Genomic DNA, 19,508 nt, shown 5'->3' with positions numbered 1-19,508 from the left:
TAGTCACTAAAGAACACTAAATGGAGGCCACCCTTCTAAGCAGCAGGAGTAGCCACTGCCCGGCCGGCGTGGCCCAGTGGTTGAGCGTCGGCCTAGGAACCAGGAGGTCACGGTTCGATTCCCTGTCAGGGCACAGGCCCGGGTTGCAGGCTCGATCCCCAGTGTAGGGGGCGTGCAGGAGGCAGCTGATCTATGATTCTCTCTCCTCATGGATGTTTCTCTCTCTCTCTCTCTCTCTCTCTCTCTCTCTCTCTCTCTCTTTCTCTCTCTCTCTTTCTCTCTATCTCCCCCTCCCTCCCATCCACTCTCTCTGAAAAGCAATGGGAAAAATATCCCCTGGTGAGGAAAAACAAAACAAAACAAAAAAGAGAGAGAGAGACTCTACTCATCAAGGCTCATTTGTATTTTGTCTTTTTGAGAAAAATGCTTACAGGATTCTTGTCACATAGGGGGGGGGGGTTTGCTCCTGGCAGACAAAAGCTCCAAGAGCAATGCCCCCTCCCCCCAGGAGACGGGTGAACACTGTGTGTCTGAGGCCCTCCTCCAGGGCGCTGTGCCCCTGGGCCGTCAGGAGGGTGACCCCGGGGGCCAGTCTTCCCCGCTGCCAGGCCTAGCTCTCCTTCCTCTCGTTCCCCTCCCTGAGTGAGGCCCGAGGCTGCCCAGCGGGACGGACAGACATCGGTCAGGAGACCCCGGGCTGGCGATTCGCTGTTCCCTGTCCCTCTCCCCAGCCCCGCCCTCGGGGTCCCCGTGAGTCACAACACCTGCCACACCAGCCTTTGGGATCTTCCGGGGCCAAGTGGCAACTGTCCACCCCATCTTTTTTTTTTTTTTTTTTCCAAATATATTTTTACTGATTTCAGAGAGGAAGGGAGAGGGAGAGCGAGAGGAACATCCATGATGAGAGAGAATCACGGATCGGCTGCTTCCTGCACGCCCCCCTCCTGGGGATGGAGCCCGCAACCAGGGCATGTGCCCTGACCGGGGATCGAACCCAGACCTCCCGGGTCATAGGTGGACGCTCACACGCGGAGCCGCGCCGGGCCGGCCGGGCTGTCCACCGATCCTTTGGAACTGCTCCTGCGCCGCGCCGCGCTGGCTCCGGCCGTCAGAGACGCGTTAAATGGGGAAGCGGCTTCCCGGCACCAAGTAGGTCAGGGTGCTGTCACAGTTCCGCCGGGATCGCAGGTGAGTCACCGTGTGTGTGGGGAGCCACGAGTCTCGTGCACAGTTGCAACCTGGTTACGTAGCCTGCCTGGTGAAAACCGAGGTCCGCCGGCGTCCTCCGGCCCTCCCCCCCCCCACCTCCCCCCAGCACAACCACAGGCAAAACAGCCATCAGAGGGCTGGCTGGCCGCCCGCAGGGCCCACAGGAGGCTGGCCCGCCCCGCTGGCTGGGAAAACGCTGTCCCCTTCCCGCTTCACTGGTAGGAAAAGCCACGTCCTGGGGGAGCACAGTGGTTAGCGCATCGACCTGTGACCCAAAGGGTCACAGGTTCCATTCCTGGTCAAGGGCATGTACCTGGGTTGCAGGTTCGATCCCTGGTCCAGTCGGGGCTCCTGCGGGAAAGAAACCTGGTGACCCATTGATGTGTCTCTCTCACACGGATGTTTCTCTCTCTCTCTTCCCCTCCTCCCCTCCCTTACACTGTCTCAAAAAAAAAAATCAATGGGAATATATATATATATATATATATATATATATATATATATATCCTCGAGTGAGGACTAACAAAATAAACCGTTTTTTAAAATGTGAATTGCAGAGAAATATCAGCTCATGTTTTAATACAAATTTATCCCAAATATTTGCATGGGACATACTTACAGAAAACATGTGCTGTTTCTCTGAAATTCAGATTTCACCAGAAAACCCTGTATCTTCTACCGGACAACCCTCGCTTCTTAAAAACGTTTCTTTCTCTTACTCCGAGCCCGGCTCGTTCTCGTTCGAGCAAAACGCCAAAGTTATAGGGAATGTCAAGTTCCGTGGCAGTAGTTTTATTTCTAGTCTGAGACGACGAACGGCTTTCCCTGGCAGGTGACCATGATGGCAGCCCGTGTATAATTACTATTTCTTCTCTTTGTGGGTGCCTGTGGTGGGGTGCTCAGCCCTGGGCAGGGTGATGCCCCTCCCAGGCCTGGCCTGTGCCCTGAACCCCCCATGCCCACACCTTCTATATGCAGGCATCTCACTTCATTCCTCTCGCCACAGGGCCTAATTATGCAAAGAGGTTCTTGCTCGCCCGCATTCACACCTCACTCCTATCTGTGATGGCCCTTTTACTTTATATTTTTGTAATGTTTTTCTTGATTTCAGCGAGAAAGGGAGAGAGAGAGAGAAGGATAGAAACATCAGCGATGAGAGAGAACCATGGATCGGCTGCCTCCTGCACGCCCCCTCCTGGAGATCGAGCCCACAACCCGGGTGTGTGTCCTTGGCCGGGAATCGAACCGTGACCTCCTGGTTCACAGGTCAGTGCTCAACCACTGAGCCACACCGGCCGGGCACAAAAAAATGTTTTCTATGAACACAGTTGGAAAGTGTAGACATCTGAGGATCCATGGCCAATGGGGAAATGAGTTCAGTTTTCACAAGGCAGGAAGAAAATGACCCTGTTACAGTGTAGAAGCTGCCACTTTGCTTTTGGGGTGGGGGGCTCCCCAACGCACCCCTACCCAGAACCCCACGTTCCTCGGGATCTTACAGATGAAGCAGGACGTGGACTGGGATGGCGTTTTGGACTTGCCTTCAGAGGGCGTCTGGCTCTGACGCCAGCAGTAGCTCTAGCTGTTGGTGGCTGGGCTGTGATTCCCGCGGCCCCGGGCGCCCTCAGCAGCCAGCACCACCAGCGAGAGCCGGGGCGCTTCCTTCTCGGCGAAACAAGCTCCAGCAGACAGGAGAGCAGTGCCCGCAGCAACGTGGCTGGAGCTCACGGCGCTGTTTGGCCAGCCGCTTCGAACGGAATCAAAGCGAAAGGGAACAGAATAGGGGGCTGGGTCAGCGGATCTGCTGCCCAACGTGGGAGAGAGCAGGCCTGGCCGGGTGGCTCAGGGGTTGAGCATTGACCTATGACCAGGAGGTCACGGTTCGATTCCCGGTCAGGGCACAGGCCTGGGGTTGCAGGCTTGATCCCAAGTAAGGGCGCGTGCAGGAGGCAGCTGGTCCATGATTCTGTCTCATCATGGATGTTTCTCTCTCTCTCTCCCCCCCCCTTCCTCTCTGAAATCAATAAAAATATATTCAAAAAAATAAATGGGGAAAAATATCCTTGGGTAAGGATTAACAACAACAACAACACAAAGAAATAAATTTTAAAAAAGAAAAAAGAAAAAAAAACGCATTTTAAAAAAGGATACACACATACACACAATATGAAATGATTGATACAAAGTCCTGGTGACTTTCTTTCTAAAAAGTATATATACATTAAATATATTAAATAAAAATATTAATTTAAAAAATACAAAATATATTGCAACCTGTGCATGTGCCCTGACTGGGAATCGAACCGTGACCTCCTGGTTCGTAGGTTGAGCCACACCGGCCAGACGCGGCGACTCTCCCGGTTCCCTTGGCGCCCTTCACCTGGCATGGAGGGGACGACACGGGACGCATGTCGGCGGGGGGCACCGTGCGGGCCAGCCTCTGCCGCGCTTCACCCCCCGCACGGACACGGAGCGGCGCCGAGGGAACAGTGGTGTCCCGGCGCGGTCTCATTCAGCCAAACCGCCCTCAGTACGAAGACAGAGGCCACGGGCAGATCCCCTGCCGGCCGCGGGCCAGGCATCGGACAGCCTCGCTGCTGTGAGCCCTTTGAATGCGCGCTTTGAGCCAGACTATTGAACGTCAACATCCAGCCGGCACGGAAGTGAAGAAGCGTTGAGAGCTTGGTCGAAGAAGGCTGGTGAACCTCCCGTCTGTTTAAATGTACAGCCCGGCCGGCGTGGCTCAGGGGTTGAGCGTCGACCTAGGAACCAGGAGGTCTCGGTTCGATTCCCGGTCAGGGCACAGGCCCGGGTTGTGGGCTCCATCCCCAGGAGGGGGCGTGCAGGAGGCAGCTGATCCATGTTTCTCTCTCATCATGGATGTTTCTCTCTATGCTCCACTCCCGTCTCCCTTCCTCTCTGAAATCAATAAAAAAGATCTTTAAAAAATTAAGAAAGATTAGCCACCTCTGTGGATTATAGCAGCAACGCGAAGTATGAATGATATAAACCTTACAAATGGTGGTCTGACTTCGGGAAATCCCTGGGTGGGGGGAGGGAGAAGCCTGGCACACAGATAAAGTCCTCGTCTTTATAACAGCACAGTCGAGGGTGAAAATGCTGTTTGAAAGGTGCGGGCTCTCGCCCAGTTTGTGTGGCTCAGTGGTTGAGCATTGACTATGAACTGGTTCAATTCCTGATTAGGGCACACGATGCCCAGTAGGGGGGCATGCAGGAGGCAGCCCATCCATGAATCTCTCTCATCATTGATGTTTCCCTCTCTCTCCCCCTCTCCCTTCCTCTCTCTCTAAAAACCCATTTTTTAAAAACATATTAAAAATAAGGAATGAGTGCTGAGTTTAGTCAGATATCATTAACAACAAAACAAAAAAGAGATGAGAACCCTGACTTCAAGGTTCCTCACAATATGTGCGTTACCTTCCCGGCAGCCTTTTGAAACACCATCTCCAACAGCGAAGAAACGCGTCTCTGAACTTCAATGGGGTGTGTTTTCTTCTTATTCTCTGTTTTGCTGTCACGTCTTCGCTTCCCTTTCTTTGTCCATAATGAAAAAAAAAAAAAAAGCCGCTCACTCGCCAAATGCTGAGTGTGCGGTGGGGATCACCTGGTGCGCCGGCATGGGGAAGGTGAGGAGCGTTGCCATGGAAACGGAGCAGGTGAAGGGATGCAGGATCCGAGGTGAGATGTGGCTGAGGAAGGCCTCTGGGGGGAGACGCTCAGGTGAGGCCCAGATGCCGGGCCGGAGGCAGCCGGCCAGGGGCCAGGCTGGGGGGTGCTGCGCAGCACGGGGCGGGGCCCGTTCCGGGAACAGAACAGAGGCCTGTGTTGGGGTGCCCTGCTCTGCTGGTACTCGAGCGAGCAGGTGGTGCGCCCACTGCACCATCCTGTCCCCGCTCTGCTCTTCATGCCTTGGACTGTGTCTTTGTTTTTCTGCCTACCTAACCAGCTTTTAGGACTGTCTGGAAGATGCTCAATGAAAGTATAAAGCTAGACGAATGGATGAATGGATGAATGGAAGGATGGATGGATGGATGGATGGATGGATGGATGGATGAATGAATGAAAAAAAGAAGGAAGGAAGGAAGGAAGGAAGGAAGGAAGGAAGGAAGGAAGGAAGAGTGGACACATTGAGGGTGTCGGGTTCATGACATACCACAATGTATGCCATGAGCTGCATTTTATGTTTCATTTTAATATTTTTAAAATAGATTGCCTTGCCCAGCTGGCCTGACTCAGTAGTTGAGCATCGATGATAGAGAAACAGGTCGGCTGCCTCCTGCACGCCCCCTACTGGGGATGGAGCCCGCAACCTGGGCATGTGACCTGACCGGGAATCGAACCCTGACCTCCTGCTTCATAGGTGATGCTCAACCACTGAGCCACACCAGCCGGGCCAGCCTGCGGTTTCTGACCAGGTGGGTACGGGATATATTGTCTCCGTTCCTCCAGAGGCTGGTCATTTAAGCATCCTGTCTCCCAGGCAGGGCACCTCCTGGTTTGGTCCCTGGCTGCTTCCCTCTTCCCGTACAGGTCTCGGCCACCTGTCTGGACTGGTCCTCACACATGTAAGCAGTGTCGGTGCACACACACACACACACACACACACACACACTGTACCACACAGACCCATAAACACACATACACAAACACACACGGTGTATCACAAAGACACACAAACAACACATGCTACACACATGTGCATACACATCCCCCCCACACACACACCACATAACAGGCTACACACTCACACATACACACATCAGCCCGCATCCACGTCTAATCAATCTAAAGGTCTCCATAACTCATTTTCTCAAATATCTGCCACTCTGCCTGCCTCTTCTCATTCCTGCTGTCCTGGCTGCAGCCATCACTGTCTCTCCCTGACCTGAAATACTATTATCTTTTCCACCAAATGTAATTTAAATTGATCCTAATGGTAGGGTCTGAGACGGGCCGTTAAATCCAGCATCCCCCTCTGCGGTGCCCAATCTGTGTCTATTGTGTTTTCAGCTGGCCCTGGCCCTCTCTCCCCCATTTTTGGATTTGTATAAAATAGAAATCTGAGGCATTTATTTATGTGAGGTCCATTAAAATATCTCAAACCACTTGGCAGTGTATAAATGTGCAATTGTGTCAAGTGAGCATCTAGTCATTGCTTTGGGGGTGGGTCAGGCACATGGGTGACCCCACCTAAGGGTCACTGGTGAGTCAGCTGTGTTCGTAGTAACGTGTATTTTTTTTTATTGATTTCAGAGAGGAAGAGAGAGGGAGAGATAGAAACAGCAATGATGAGAGAGAATCATTAATTGGCTGCCTCCTGCTCGCCCCCTACTGGGGATCGAGCCCACAACCTGGGCATGGAATGGAACCCGGGACCCTTCCGTCTGCAGGCTGACGCTCTATCCACTGGGCCACACTGGCTAGGGCTGTTCCTGGCCCTGGTTGGCATGTATCCCTCGAGTTGTTTGAAGTAATGTTGCAAGTGTCCCCTGGACCATGACGAGAGCCAGTAGCACGAGGAGTGATACAGTGAGATCCAACCCCCACCACATCCTCTCTCTGGGCCAGGCACCGTTGACATCTTCACACACATCATCTGATCTCATCTCCTCAGGAACCACATACGGAAGGCGTCGTTTCCACCCTCACTTTGCAGAAGTAGACGTTAAGTAACTCGCCCAGGCGTTGGCAATGGGAGAATGAGAACGCTGGCCACAGCTGCTCCAGTTTGAGTGTCCTGGTGACCCGGCACCTGGGGCAGCGCCTATAGGGTCAGCGCCTGGGGCAGTGTGTATAGATCCAGGACCTGTGTCGGTGCCTACAGTTTCAGCACCTGGGACAGTGGCCTGTGGGTTCAGCACGTGGGACAGTGCCTATAGATTTAGCACGTGGGGCAGCGCCTATCGTTTCAGCACCCAGGACAGTGTCCTGTGGATTCAGCACCTGGGAGAGTGTGAGTTCAGCACCAAGGGCAGTGGCTATGGGTTCAGCACCTGGGACAGCGCCCGCGGTCCAGCGCCTGGGGCTTGTCTATCGATTCAGCACCTGGGACAGTGTCTGAGCTCCGCCCCTAGTCCAGTGGCTTGTAGATCCAGCACCCAAGACAGTGTGTATTCAGCACCAAGGACAGAACCTATGGGTTCAGGGCCTGGGACCCCACCTGCTTTTCTGTTCTAGACAGGAAGGAGCAGGAGGTGGGGTATGGGCGTGACTATACCGTGGCGAGGTTGGGTTTGTAGCCGCAGGCAGGGAGGGTGAAGACCCTCGTTGGATGCATGCCTCTCTCTTCTACCTCTGCTCGGCTGTCCCCTGTTCTTGCATTACCGTTGCTGCTTGGGATGAGCAGCACCCCCACCCACCTGCTACCTGGCCGCCAGTCTGTTGTCCATTGACCTGGGGGCATACCTAAGCCCTCACTGGGCAGAAAACAAACACACAGGTAAGACCGAAGCTTGACGATGAGGAAGCGTTTCCATTAAAATGACGTTCTCCTTTGAGCATTTCTCTGCGTTGCTTGAAGACTCCAGATCTTAGCTTTTTCTTTAGTTTTTAACTTAACTTTTATTGTTGAAAGTATGACAGCTGTCCCTATTTCCCCCCGCATTGACCTCCTCCACCCCAACCTCCTGTGTCACTTGGAAGAGGGTCTCATGAGCTATGTAGAAGGGTGTGCTAAGTTTCCTCAGTGTACCGGGATTTGTAAAGTTATCGGCCGAACCCAACTGCGGCATGGCCAGAGAGCATCGTCCGTGCGATTTAACCCTTGGACTTTTTTGTGTGATATGCTTCACATCCCAAAATATAATCAATCTTTTTATCTTTAAATAACCTAAGTACTGTATTGCCACCCACTGTCATAGAAAAGCTCCGTTGGTATAAATATTTTTAAAAAGGTTCCGTGTGCCCTGAAAACATTTGGTAGTCGTCAGCTCTTGAGAGTATAAAATCCTGTGTGTCCTTTGGGTGAAGTGTGTCAGCGGCAAGGTCAAGTCTTTTCTGCCCCCACGCCTATGACGTGTGATTTCATTATTACGAAGCACTTCTCTTCGTCGCTGGTGAGTGCCCTCGGCCTCAAAGCCTCTTCTGCCTGACAGTCACGGGCCACAGCAGCTTTCTGCTGATTGCAATTTGCATAGTGTGTTCCTTTCCTACCGTTTTAATTAAAAAAATTTTTGATATCAGAGAGGAAGGGAGAGGGAGAGAGAGAGAGATAGAAACATCAGTGATGAGAGAGAATCATGGATCGGCTGCCTCCTGCACCCCCCACACTGGGGATCGAGCCTGAAACCCAGGCATGTGCCCTTGACCGGGAATCAAACTGTGACCTGGTGCATAGGTCAGTGATCATCCACTGAGCCCACCGGCCCGGCACCTGCCATTTAAATTTCACCTTTTCTGTATCTGTACCTTGTAGACATCTTCCACAGACAGAGCATTCGTGAACTGTGGTCCTCGGTCTGCCAGTTTATTGCTTTGCACTGGAGCGTCTGGTGTCTGCACATTTAATTTAATTAGTGGCACATGTCGGTTAGGGCCACCCCTCTCATCTTGGGCTTGCTCCTCGCTTCACATCTGCTTCCTGCCCCTCTTGTTTATTACCTCCTTTTGCATTCCTTTTTTTTTAAAAAAATCAGCTTTTGGGAAATACGTCAAGAATTCAACCACTTCTCACCACCCCACGGCTGCCGTCCTCACCCGGACCATCCCCCCCACCCCCACCCCCACCCCCAGCAGGAGCCCGTAGCCTCCTGACTCATCGCCTCGCCTCTCTCCTGCCACCCACTCCCCGCCCGCCCGCGGCCATCTGCTCTCCGGAGCAGCAGCCAAAGTCAGCTTCTTACCATGGAAGCTCCCTCATGCTAGGCCTCGGCTCAAAAGGCTGCCATGGCCCTGGCCCGTGTGGCTCAGTGGGTAGAGCGTCGGCCTGCGGATTGAAGGGTCCCGGGTTCAATTCCGGCCAAGGGCACATGCCTGGGTTGTGGGCTTGATCCCCAGGAGGGGGCGCGCAGGAGGCAGCCGATCCATGATTCCCTCTCATCATCGATGTTTCTATATCTCTCTCTCCCTCTCTCCCTTCCTCTCTCTCTCAAATAAAATAAATAAAAACATATTTTTTTAAAAAAATTAAATGGGGTAGTAACCAAAAGCAAGTATTCTAGGAGAGAAGCACGGGGGGGGGGGCGTGGGGAGAGAATACTTAGATGTGAGGAATGCAAAGAAAGACCACCTGCGGTCAGGGGACTGACCTGGCTGGATCAACACCGCGCTCCCTCTGCTAGTTCACAGGGAGTCCCACGTGAGGCACTCGGCAGTGCCGCCCTTCGGAAGCCAGCTAGCTGGGGGGTGGGGGGTGGAGGAAAGAAGAAAATAAAGTGGACGAGTCGGGCGTGCTTGTTGGCGCCGCTCCAGGAATTCACACGGTGACTCTTAGGACAACAGGCTCCGAGGAGAAGGTGGGAGTGAGCGGAACCGATCGCAGGGCGAGCCCCCGGCACCTGTGTCCTTTGCAGGTCACGTGGCCGTGGAGGAGCCCGCGAGCCTGAGCAGGGGCTGCAGAGTGGCAGGAGCCCAGGTGCATGCTGACCTAGGAGAACATGGCGCCAGGTGAGCTCGCCAGGTGGGCACAGCCAGGTGGCTCAGGCTGACGGCTGGCGGCTTAGAAAGGAGTCCGGCCCGGCCGGCGTGGCTCCGTGGCGGAGCGTCGACCCACGAGCCAGGAGGTCACCGGTTCAATTCCCGGTCAGGGCACAGGTCCCGGTTGTGGGCTCCATCTCCAGTAGGGGGTGTGCAGGAGGCAGCTGATCCATGATTCTCTCTCATCATGGATGTTTCTCCCTCTCCCTGTCCCTCTCCCTTCCTCCCTGAAATCAACAAGAATATTTTTAAAAAAGAAGACATTCTGACACGTGCATTCCCACGCAGATGAACCTTGAAGACGTGATGCTGGGCTGACTAGGCCCCTCACGAAAGGACACGTGTGACGCACTTTGCCTCTGGGAGGTTCCCAGTGTCGTCAGCATCAGCCACAAACGCAGAACAGCGGTCGCCAGGGGCCGGGGAGGTGACGGGGAGTCGGTGTCCAATGGGGGCCGGGCTTTCGTTCGGGGAGGATTTTAAAAATTCTGGAGATGGACGGTGGCGGGGGGGGGGGCTGTCCAGCAGCAGGAATGCCCCTAATGCCACCACGTTGTACACTCACAAAGAGCAGAACGGTGAGTCGCGTGTTACGTATGTGTTACCGCAATAAGGGGGAGAAAAAGCTGAGAGGCAGCGTATCGCGATGGTGTTTGGTGGGAGGTTACAGACGGCTGTGGACGGTGGCAGGTAGGTGCCAGCTAACCCAAGGGACGGTGAGAAGCCCCCAGAAGTAGGGGCCAGTGGCCGGCCGGTGGGCAGGTGTCTGCAGGCAGCGGTGTGGCCGCGGGCGGTCGGCCGAGCCCCACAGGCAGCCTCGCGGAGTGACCAGGGGCCACACCTTCCCGCTGCCCGAGGGTGTGAGCGTAACGAGCCGTCTCCTCTGGTTTGTCCCCAGGCGGAGGTGACGAGAGAACAGACTCCCGGGCGCGGCCGTGGGGCCTGGACGGAGGGGAGAAGACAGTCTCTTAGTTGGTGCCGCAAACATCAGGTCCAACCATTTCCTTCTTAATACATTTTCATTGTTGATAGTTTCACCCATATCTCCCCCTTTTTCCCCCTTCCCTTCCATCCTCCAGTGATTTCATTTTAAAAATAATATTTTTATTGATTTCAGAGAGGAATGGAGAGAGAGAGAGAGAGAGAGAGAGAGAGAGAGAGAGAGAGAGAAACATCAATGCTAAGAGAGAATCATGGACCGGCTGCCTCCTGCACGCCCCCTACTGGGGACCGAGCCTGCAACCCGAGCCTGTGCCCTGACGGGGAATCGAACCGTGACCTCCTGGTTCGTAGGTTGACCCTCAGCCGCGGAGCCCCGCCGGCCGGGCAGGCCCAGTAGTCTTCTCACTTTCTAGCTTCACCCTGCGACAATTGCCCCCGGAGGAGCCTGGCGACTTGGACTGTTAGGATTTAACGTCTGACATGGGAGTCAGGGCGTTGTCCCAGACCCAGCCCAGAACTTCGTCCCAGCAGACCTCGCCGGTGTGGCTCAGTGGATGGAGCGTCAGCCCCAGGACTGACGGGTCCCGGGTTCGATTGCCGGTCAAGGTCACGTACCTCGGTGGCAGGCTCGATCCCCGGCCCTGATGGGGGCCCGTGCGGGAGGCAACCAGTGGGTGTGTCTCTCTCACATCGATGTTTCTCTCTCTCTCCCCATCCCTTCCACTCTCTCTAAAAATCAATGGAGCCCTCACCGGTGTGGCTCAGTGGATAGAGCGTCGGCCTGCAGACTGAAAGGTCCCAGGTTCGATTCCGGTCAAGGGCATGTACCTTGGTTGCGGGCACATCCCCAGTAGGGGGCGTGCAGGAGGCAGCTGATCGATGTTTCTCTCTCATCGATGTTTCTAACTTTCTCTCCCTCTCCCTTCCTCTCTGTAAAAAAATCAATAAAATATATTTTAAAATAAATAAAAATCAACGGCAAAGTAACGTGGGATACGGACTAACAACCTATGTGTGTGTCCCCGGCAGGCGGGAAGGGCTCCGTGTGCTCCCAGGCGCCCGGCCACGCCGTGACCCCGCCCTCCCGTCTCCCCGCAGATGGATGGTGTCTAGCCTGCTCCCCAACCCCACCTCGGCCGAGTGCTGGGCGGCCCTTCTGCGCGATCCCATGACGCTTGATATGGACGCGGTCCTGTCAGACTTTGTTCGGTCCACGGGGGCAGAGCCGGGTCTGGCCAGAGACCTGCTGGAAGGTAGGCGTCCTCCCCGCGCCCCCACCTCCCTCTCGGGAGCCACCGCCGCCCACCCCGGGCAAAGGGGAGGAGGTCTCTTCCTGGGCAGCCGCGGCACGCGGACTCTTTAGAATGTAAGAGAAGGCAATGGTGGGGACGTGGTTTCTGCTATTTTTAAAATATAGTTTTATTGCGCTGACCAGTTTGGCTCAGTGGATAGAGCGTCGGCCTGCGGACTGAAGAGTCCCGGGTTCGATTCCGGTCAAGGGCATGTACCTTGGTTGCGGGCACATCCCCAATAGGGGGCGTGCAGGAGGCAGCTGATGGATGTTTCTTTCTCATCGATGTTTCTAGCTCTCTGTCCCTCTCCCTTCCTCTCTGTAAAAAAAATCAATAATATATATACATTTTTTAAATAAAATATATTTTTATTGACTTGAGAGAGGAAGGGAGAGGGAGAGAAACATCCACGAGGAGAGAGAATCATGATCGGCTGCCTCCTGCACGCCCCACACTGGGGATGGAGCCCGCAACCCAGGCATGTGCTCTGACCAGGAATCGAACCGTGACCTCCTGGTTCCTAGGTCGCCTGACACGCAACCACGGAGCCACGCCGGCCGGGCCACCTCCCGTCCTTTCTCGTCCACAGGCAAAAACTGGGACCTGACGGCCGCCCTGAGCGACTATGAGCAGCTCCGGCAGGTGCACACCGCCAACCTCCCGCACGTGTTCAACGAGGGCCGGGCCCCCAAGCCGCCGGAGCGCGCGCCCGCCCAGCCCGGGCACAAGGCGGAGCGGGCCTGCCTGCCGAGACAGGACGACATCGCCCAAGGTGCCCGCCGAGGGTCCCAGCCCGGCCGCCGGGCCCCCTGCTGTCTCCCCCCACCCAGTGCCTGAGCCCCGGAGTCCGCCTCCTTCCCGGGCTGTCCTAGGGAGAACCCCTTCCAGGGCCTGGGTTCCCCGTATTAAACTCAAAAGACAAAGTAACACTCGGAGCCAACGTCTAAAGGAAGATTGGGGCCTGGCCGGCGTGGCTCAGTGGATAGAGCGTCGGCCTGCGGACCAAAGGGTCCCGGGTTCGATTCCAGTCAAGGGCACGTACCTTGGCTACAGGCTCCTCCCCAGCCCATGCAGGAGGTAACCCATCGCTGTGTCTCCCACATCGATGTTCCTCCCTGTCTTTCCCTCTCCCGTCCGCTCTCTCTAAAAATCCATAGGCCCGATCCCCAGTCGGGGGTGTGCAGGAGGCAGTGGGCCCATGGTTCTCTCTCATCATAGTATTGATTTTCTTATTAAGACTATCCTAATCGCTTGGGTTTTCTAACTCCATAGTCCTCGCATCTGAAATGATTTCACATGCTTTCTATTTACACAACGAAATCCATGTGTCTCCTGTTGCATTAGGTCACACACACACACACACACACGTGCCCGCACGCACACTCACACAGTGCACATACACACATGCACACACACACACACACACACACACACACACACACGTGCCCGCATGCACACTCACACACCCGCCCAACGGTGGTGACTGAGCGTTGAGTTTGATTCTGTTCGCCGGGCCCCAGCGTCCCCGCCGAATTAGAACCCCGGTCTTCCCCCACCCTCTCCCCCCACAGAGAAGCGCCTGTCCCGGGGCATCTCCCACGCCAGCTCCGCCATCGTGTCCCTGGCGCGGTCCCACGTGGCCAGCGAGTGCAGCAGCGAGCAGTGCCCCCTGGAGATGCCCATCTACACCTTCCAGCTGCCGGACCTGAGCGTGTACAGCGAGGACTTCCGGAGCTTCATCGAGCGGGACCTGATCGAGCAGGCCACCATGGTGGCCCTGGAGCAGGCGGGTGAGCGGCCAGCCACGTCCCGGGCCCGCGGCTCAGCCGACCAGCGGGCTGGGCCTCACTGACAACAGAGAGCAGGAGAGATGCGTGTGGCCCTGGCTGGTGTGGCTCAATGGTCAGAGTGTCAGCCCACACACCGCAGAGTCGCGGGTTCAATTCCCAGTCCTGGTTGGGGGGTGTGTGGGAGGCAACCAATCAATGTGTCTCTCTCCCATCAACGTTACTCTCTCTCTCTCCCCCTCTCCCTTCTCCTCTCTAGAATTAAAACATAAAAGAAAGAGAAAGTAGCCACAATGCCCCACCTTCCCCTGAGGTTCTGGAAACCCTCTAGCCAGTTTGGCTCCGTGGATAGAGCGTTGGCCTGCGGACTGAAGGGTCCCGGGTTCGATTCCCAGTCAAGGGCACACGCCCAAGTTGGGCGTGCAGGAGGCAGCCGATCCATGACTCTCTCTCATCACGGATGTTTCCCTCTCCCCCCTCTCCCTTCCGCTCTGACATCAGCAAAAATACGTTCTTTACAAAGAACGCGCACTAAAGCGAGCTTCTGCCGCACGCAGGTCGCCTGAACTGGTGGTCCACCGTGTGCACCAGCTGCAAGCGGCTCCTTCCTCTGGCCACGACCGGCGACGGGAACTGCCTCCTGCACGCCGCCTCCCTGGGTAAGCTCCGCGGCGTGGACGGGACGGGGGCTGGGGGGCAGCGCCCAGGCCTGCTCTGGGCGTTGGTGAAGCACAGACACCGGCTCAGTGGAGCCACGCGCGTCGCTGCCTTCTGGGAGAGTCCCCGGCAATCCCGGCTGTTCCTGCCAAGTGCCTGGCAGGGTTAGGGGTGGAGGGGGGGTGGGGGGCGCAAGACATAGCAAACACATGAGGAAAGACCTGTCGGGATAGGAGGAGGCCTGAGTGGAACTGCCGGGATGGGGATCTAGAGAAATCAAAGGGGACTTCCTGGAGGAGGCGGGGTTTTACTGAGACTCGAAGAACTTGAAAGCATGAGAAAGAGGCCCGGCCGGCGTGGCTCCCTGGTTGAGCATTGACCTATGAACCAGGAGGTCACGGTTCGATTCTCGGTCAGGATGCGGGCTTGTCGGAGCATGCCGGAAGCAGCCAATCAATGATTCTCTGTCATCATTGATGTTTCTCTCTCCCTCTCCCTATCTCTGAAATCAATAAAAAATATATTTTTTAAGAAGGGGACATTCCAGGCAGGGAGCCCACATGGGTAAAGCAGGAAGGCGGGAATTCACAGGGCACGTGGAGGCCGGGAGTGCTGCGGGCAGATGGTGGGAACCACACAGTGACGGATGGGTTAGCTCTGTGCACGCAGATGTGGGAGGTTAAGTCTCGGTGGCGGGCGCCCCCTCCCGAGCGTCCCCGTCCTCATGCACGCCCCGCCCCCGCCGCAGGCATGTGGGGCTTCCACGACCGCGACCTGGTCCTGCGGAAAGCTCTCTACACCATGATGCGGACGGGGGCCGAGAGGGAGGCCCTGAAGCGGAGGTGGCGCTGGCAGCAGACGCAGCAGAACAAGGAGGTGGGTGCCCGCCGCCCCCACGCCCCCCAGGACCCCCACCTCCTCCGGGCGCAGCCGTGGGCGGGGGAGTGGGGAGCTGGGTCCCAAGGCCAGGTCCGTCCCTGAGGTCAGGCGGAGCAGTGGCTTCTGGGACGAGTAGGGCACCCCCAGCCTCAGAGGTGGACCCACTGAGGATGAGCCCAACCAGTGAGCGGTTCCCAGCGTGGGCACACCCCCCAGGGGGGCAGTTGGTGTTTAAGGGGGGCAACTCGAGAAGGCGTTATTCACACTGCATGTTTTGCATGTCTTACGGTTCGAGGGGCCTCGTGGACAGTCTATACATACATACGGTGACATATTGATGCATCTCAGTTCTCTGTGACATGTTTTGAGACTTTGCTATTTTTTCATATCATTTCACACTATTATTATTATTTTTTAACAATTTCATAGTGATCTCTTCCTCAGTCTGTCCCCTGTCCTTTCGTCCTTCTGTTCTTCTCTCTCATGGAGGCCATGTTCTTGGGCAGCTGGTTTAGACCAAGTTCATGGCCTCTGAGGCTTCCTCCACGTGACACGGAGCTCGCTTTTTGAATAATGAGAATTCTGTGTCACGGGGGCGGGGGGGGGTCAGGATGTTAGAGATGCTGAGGTGGGGCGTGGCCAGAACGAGGCTGGGAGCCGCTGGCCCCACCCCAACGCAGTGAGCACGCGTCCACTCCCACCAGCGAACCATGCAAACCCACCGTCCTCGCTCTCAGAGGTCACCACCCTGCCGGGCCCTGCTGGGGCGGCTTCAAGGCCACGTGCAGCCCCGTCTGTGCCCACGGCCGCGCCCCGCGGTGTGGAGACGCCCGGGCGCCCTGAGCACACGCCCGGGGGCACGTGGCCGTCCCTGGGGGCGGGATCTGCCCGCCGCGTTGGCCCTTTCGACGTGTTCATGGCCGGCACAGGCCTCGCACCCGTGCAGGCCGCCCCCCCTGGGTGCTGGGTGGACCCCCAGCGGCACTGAAATGAGAGATGGGGGTTCGGAAAGCTGTTGTCAGACGTGGGGACAGTCGGTGGCCACTCGCAGGTGGGCTTGCACCGAGCCGGGGGGTCCCACGGGCTGCCCGGCGGACCTGGCCGGGGAGGGGGAGGGGGCCGCCCCCCGTGACCCCGCGTCCTGTGCCAGTCAGGGCTGGTGTACACCGAGGACGAGTGGGAGCGCGAGTGGACGGAGCTGCTCAAGCTGGCCTCCAGCGAGCCGCGCACGCACTTCAGCAAGAACGGCGGCGGCTCGGGCGGCGGGTAAGTGCCGCCCCAGCCCCCCCTCTCTCCGCGGGCCAGGGCGGCGGGGGGACCGGTACCAGGGAGCACGTGGCACCCCAAGATCGGGGGACACGGAAACCCCGGCCTCCAGACGCTAGATGCTACTCGGGGATGAAGGTCTCAGAGCCTGCTCTGCCCCGAGCCGGGGTGTGAGCCCGGGCAGGGGCTGGGAGGGCCATCCTGTCGCTTCCCCTCCTACACCGAGGCCCGAAGTCCAGGCAGCCTTCTCGCCGCCCCCGTCCATGGGGGTATTTCTTAGAAAGCCCCTCAGCCCTGGCCGATGTGGATCAGTGGATAGAGTGTCAGCCTGAGGACTGAAGGGTCCCAGGTTTGATTCCCGGTTAAGGGCACAGGCCTGGGTTGCAGGCTCCATTCCCAGTAGGGGGCGTGCGGGAGGCAGCTGATCCATGATTCTCTCTCATCACTGATGTTTCTATCTCTTTCCCTCTCCCTTCCTCTCAGAAATCAATAAAAATTAAAAAATTAAAATAAAAGAAAGCCCCTCAGACCTCGGTAGCCACGGCCCCAGCGGCCCGTCAGCCACGCGGGGGCGGGCCTCCCCCCTAGCGTGAGGGTTGAGCCCACGTGCTAGAAGCAGAGGGAGCCGGGAAACCAGCCTCTCTCCTGCCCCTGCTGTGTCCTCCCTAACGGACCCAAAGAGCCGCCCCCCGTGTTCCCACGAGCTCCGCGTGGCTGCCTCTGCCACCAGAAAGACCTCCAGGCTTGGCGGGGGTGGAGGGCAGGGACCTGTGCGTTTGTCATCAGTTGGGAGCGTGGGAGGAAGATGGCCTCGGGTGGCGCGCTGGCCAGGGTCCGTGGAGGTCCGATCGGAGGGAGGTGTCCGGTCTCCAACATGCCCCGCCCCCTCCCCCCCCATCGGCGCAGTGACAGCTGGCCTCCTCCGTCCCGCAGTGTGGACAACGCCGAGGACCCCGTGTACGAGAGCCTGGAGGAGTTCCACGTGTTCGTCCTGGCCCACATCCTGAGGAGGCCCATTGTGGTCGTGGCCGACACGATGCTGAGGGACTCGGGCGGAGAAGGTGGGTCCCCACGTCCCAAAGCAGGAGAAATCCAAGGGGGCCTCCTGGAGGAGGCGGGCTTTTACTTGAAGAACTTGAAAGCATGCAGAGGATGCGGCGTGGCTCAGGGGTTGAGCGTCGTCCTATGAACCAGGAGGTCATGGTTCGATTCCCGGTCAGGGCTTGATCCTCAGTAGGGGGCGTGCAGGAGGCAGCCTATCCATGAATCTCTCTCATCATGGATGTTTCTCTCTCTCTCTCCCTTCCTCTCTCTGAAATCAATTTTTTAAAAAAATAAAACATATGGAAACTGAAGCCCCTCCAGGAACGCCTTGGAGGAACCGGGGTCCCCGTAGCCCCTGCGGGGTGAGGGTGCCGTCCGCGCGGTCCCTGCCGGCTCCCCACACCCTCACCGTGTCTGTGTCCACAGCCTTCGCCCCGATCCCGTTCGGAGGGATTTACCTGCCCCTGGAGGTGCCCCCGAACCGTTGCCACTGCTCCCCGCTGGTCCTCGCCTACGACCAGGCGCACTTCTCCGCCCTCGTGTCCATGGAGCAGCGGGACCAGCAACGGGAGCAAGGTAGGCCCGCCGCCACGGCGACAAGGCCACACACGGGCACGATGGGCTACCGCCGGCGGCAAGGGGCTGGGACCTCCCCGGGAAGCACGCCCCGCGTTTCCCAGTCGGGGCACACACCCAGTGTGTGGGAGGCAGCCGGTCCATGACTCTCCCTCATCGCGGATGTTTCTCTCTCTCTCCCTCTCCCTGTCCCCCCTAAACACTGGGCACTGGGAAGCGTAGCCAGGGGTGGGTAGGCCTCTCCTGACGCCCAGGGTGCACCCACAGAAACGGCCTCAAGCCGAGGATTGTTCTAGAACAGTGGTCGGCAAACTCATGAGTCCACAGAGCCAAATACCAACAGGACAACGATTGAAATTTCTTCGGAGAGCCACATTTTTTAAACTTAAACTTCTTCTAACGCCACTTCTTCAACACAGACTCGCCCCGGCCGTGGTATTTTGTGGAAGAGCCACACTCAAGGGGCCAAAGAGCCGCATGTGGCTCGTGAGCCGCGGTTTGCCGACCACTGTTCTAGAACAAAGGCTTCCCTTTTCCCCTGCTGGAAAGAGCCACGGTGTTTGTTTACAACGTGTCCTCGCCCCTGGTCAGTGTGGCTCAGTGAATAGAGCTTCAGCCGGAGGACTGAAGGGTCCCGGGTTCGATTCCGGTCAAGGGCACGTACCTCGGTTGCAGGTTCGATTCCCAGCCTGCGCCATGGTCGGGGCACATGCGGGAGGCAGCCAGCCCATGCCTCTCTCACATGGATGTCTCTCTCTCTCTCTGTCTCTCCCCCTCCCTTCCATTCTCTCTAAAAAAAAAAAAAATCAATGGGAACATATCCTCGGGTGAGGAGTAAACCACAAAATTGTGGCCTTTGGCTCCGAGTCCCGGACCCTGGGGTTCGGCCGGCTGAGTGGGGGCTGGAGTGGGGGCTGGAGTGGGGGCCTTTCCCCAGGATGGCACGTCCTCCTCGTCAACACCAGAGGGCAGCCTTGAGTCGGTGCGATGGCGGTGCCCCGCTGCTGAGCCCAGCCTGGGATTCTGCTTGTTTATTGGCCTTTTGTTCTGCCAGGGATCCGGGGGCCTGACACCGGGGGCCTGGCCGGCCCCTGGAGGGCGGGGGGGGGGGGGGGGGGTTGGGGGTGGAGAAGGAGGCGTCAGGCCCAGGGCAGGGGCGGGGCCTGGGGCTCGCTGACCCCCAAGGCTCACCTGTGCCTGG

At 57.2% G+C, this 19,508-nt stretch overlaps 1 protein-coding gene across 6 annotated transcripts in view; it reads left to right on the top strand.

Annotated features, from left to right (window-relative positions):
* The window catches only part of OTUD7A (OTU deubiquitinase 7A), an 80,518-nt gene that overhangs the window by 56,613 nt on the left and 4,397 nt on the right, over positions 1 to 19,508 (top strand). The window contains exons 5-14 of one of the 6 annotated variants that reach the window (XM_079763960.1): positions 9,741 to 9,834; positions 10,763 to 10,855; positions 11,905 to 12,059; positions 12,688 to 12,870; positions 13,670 to 13,888; positions 14,443 to 14,544; positions 15,291 to 15,418; positions 16,572 to 16,687; positions 17,621 to 17,748; positions 18,158 to 18,307. In XM_079763960.1, coding sequence (XP_079620086.1) covers positions 11,909 to 12,059; positions 12,688 to 12,870; positions 13,670 to 13,888; positions 14,443 to 14,544; positions 15,291 to 15,418; positions 16,572 to 16,687; positions 17,621 to 17,748; positions 18,158 to 18,307 — 1,177 coding nt within the window. In that variant the 5' untranslated portion in view covers positions 9,741 to 9,834; positions 10,763 to 10,855; positions 11,905 to 11,908. Of the gene's footprint in view, positions 1 to 9,740; positions 9,835 to 10,317; positions 10,856 to 11,259; positions 11,477 to 11,835; positions 12,060 to 12,687; positions 12,871 to 13,669; positions 13,889 to 14,442; positions 14,545 to 15,290; positions 15,419 to 16,571; positions 16,688 to 17,620; positions 17,749 to 18,157; positions 18,308 to 19,508 lie in introns of those variants that run through there. The other 5 variants (XM_079763961.1, XM_079763962.1, XM_079763963.1 and 2 more) reach the window with 5 other exon arrangements.

The sequence above is a fragment of the Cnephaeus nilssonii genome (assembly GCF_951640355.1).
Source record: "Cnephaeus nilssonii genome assembly, chromosome: 24".
Taxonomy (NCBI): Eukaryota; Metazoa; Chordata; class Mammalia; order Chiroptera; family Vespertilionidae; genus Cnephaeus; species Cnephaeus nilssonii.
This window is presented reverse-complemented; position numbering and strand designations above follow the sequence as displayed.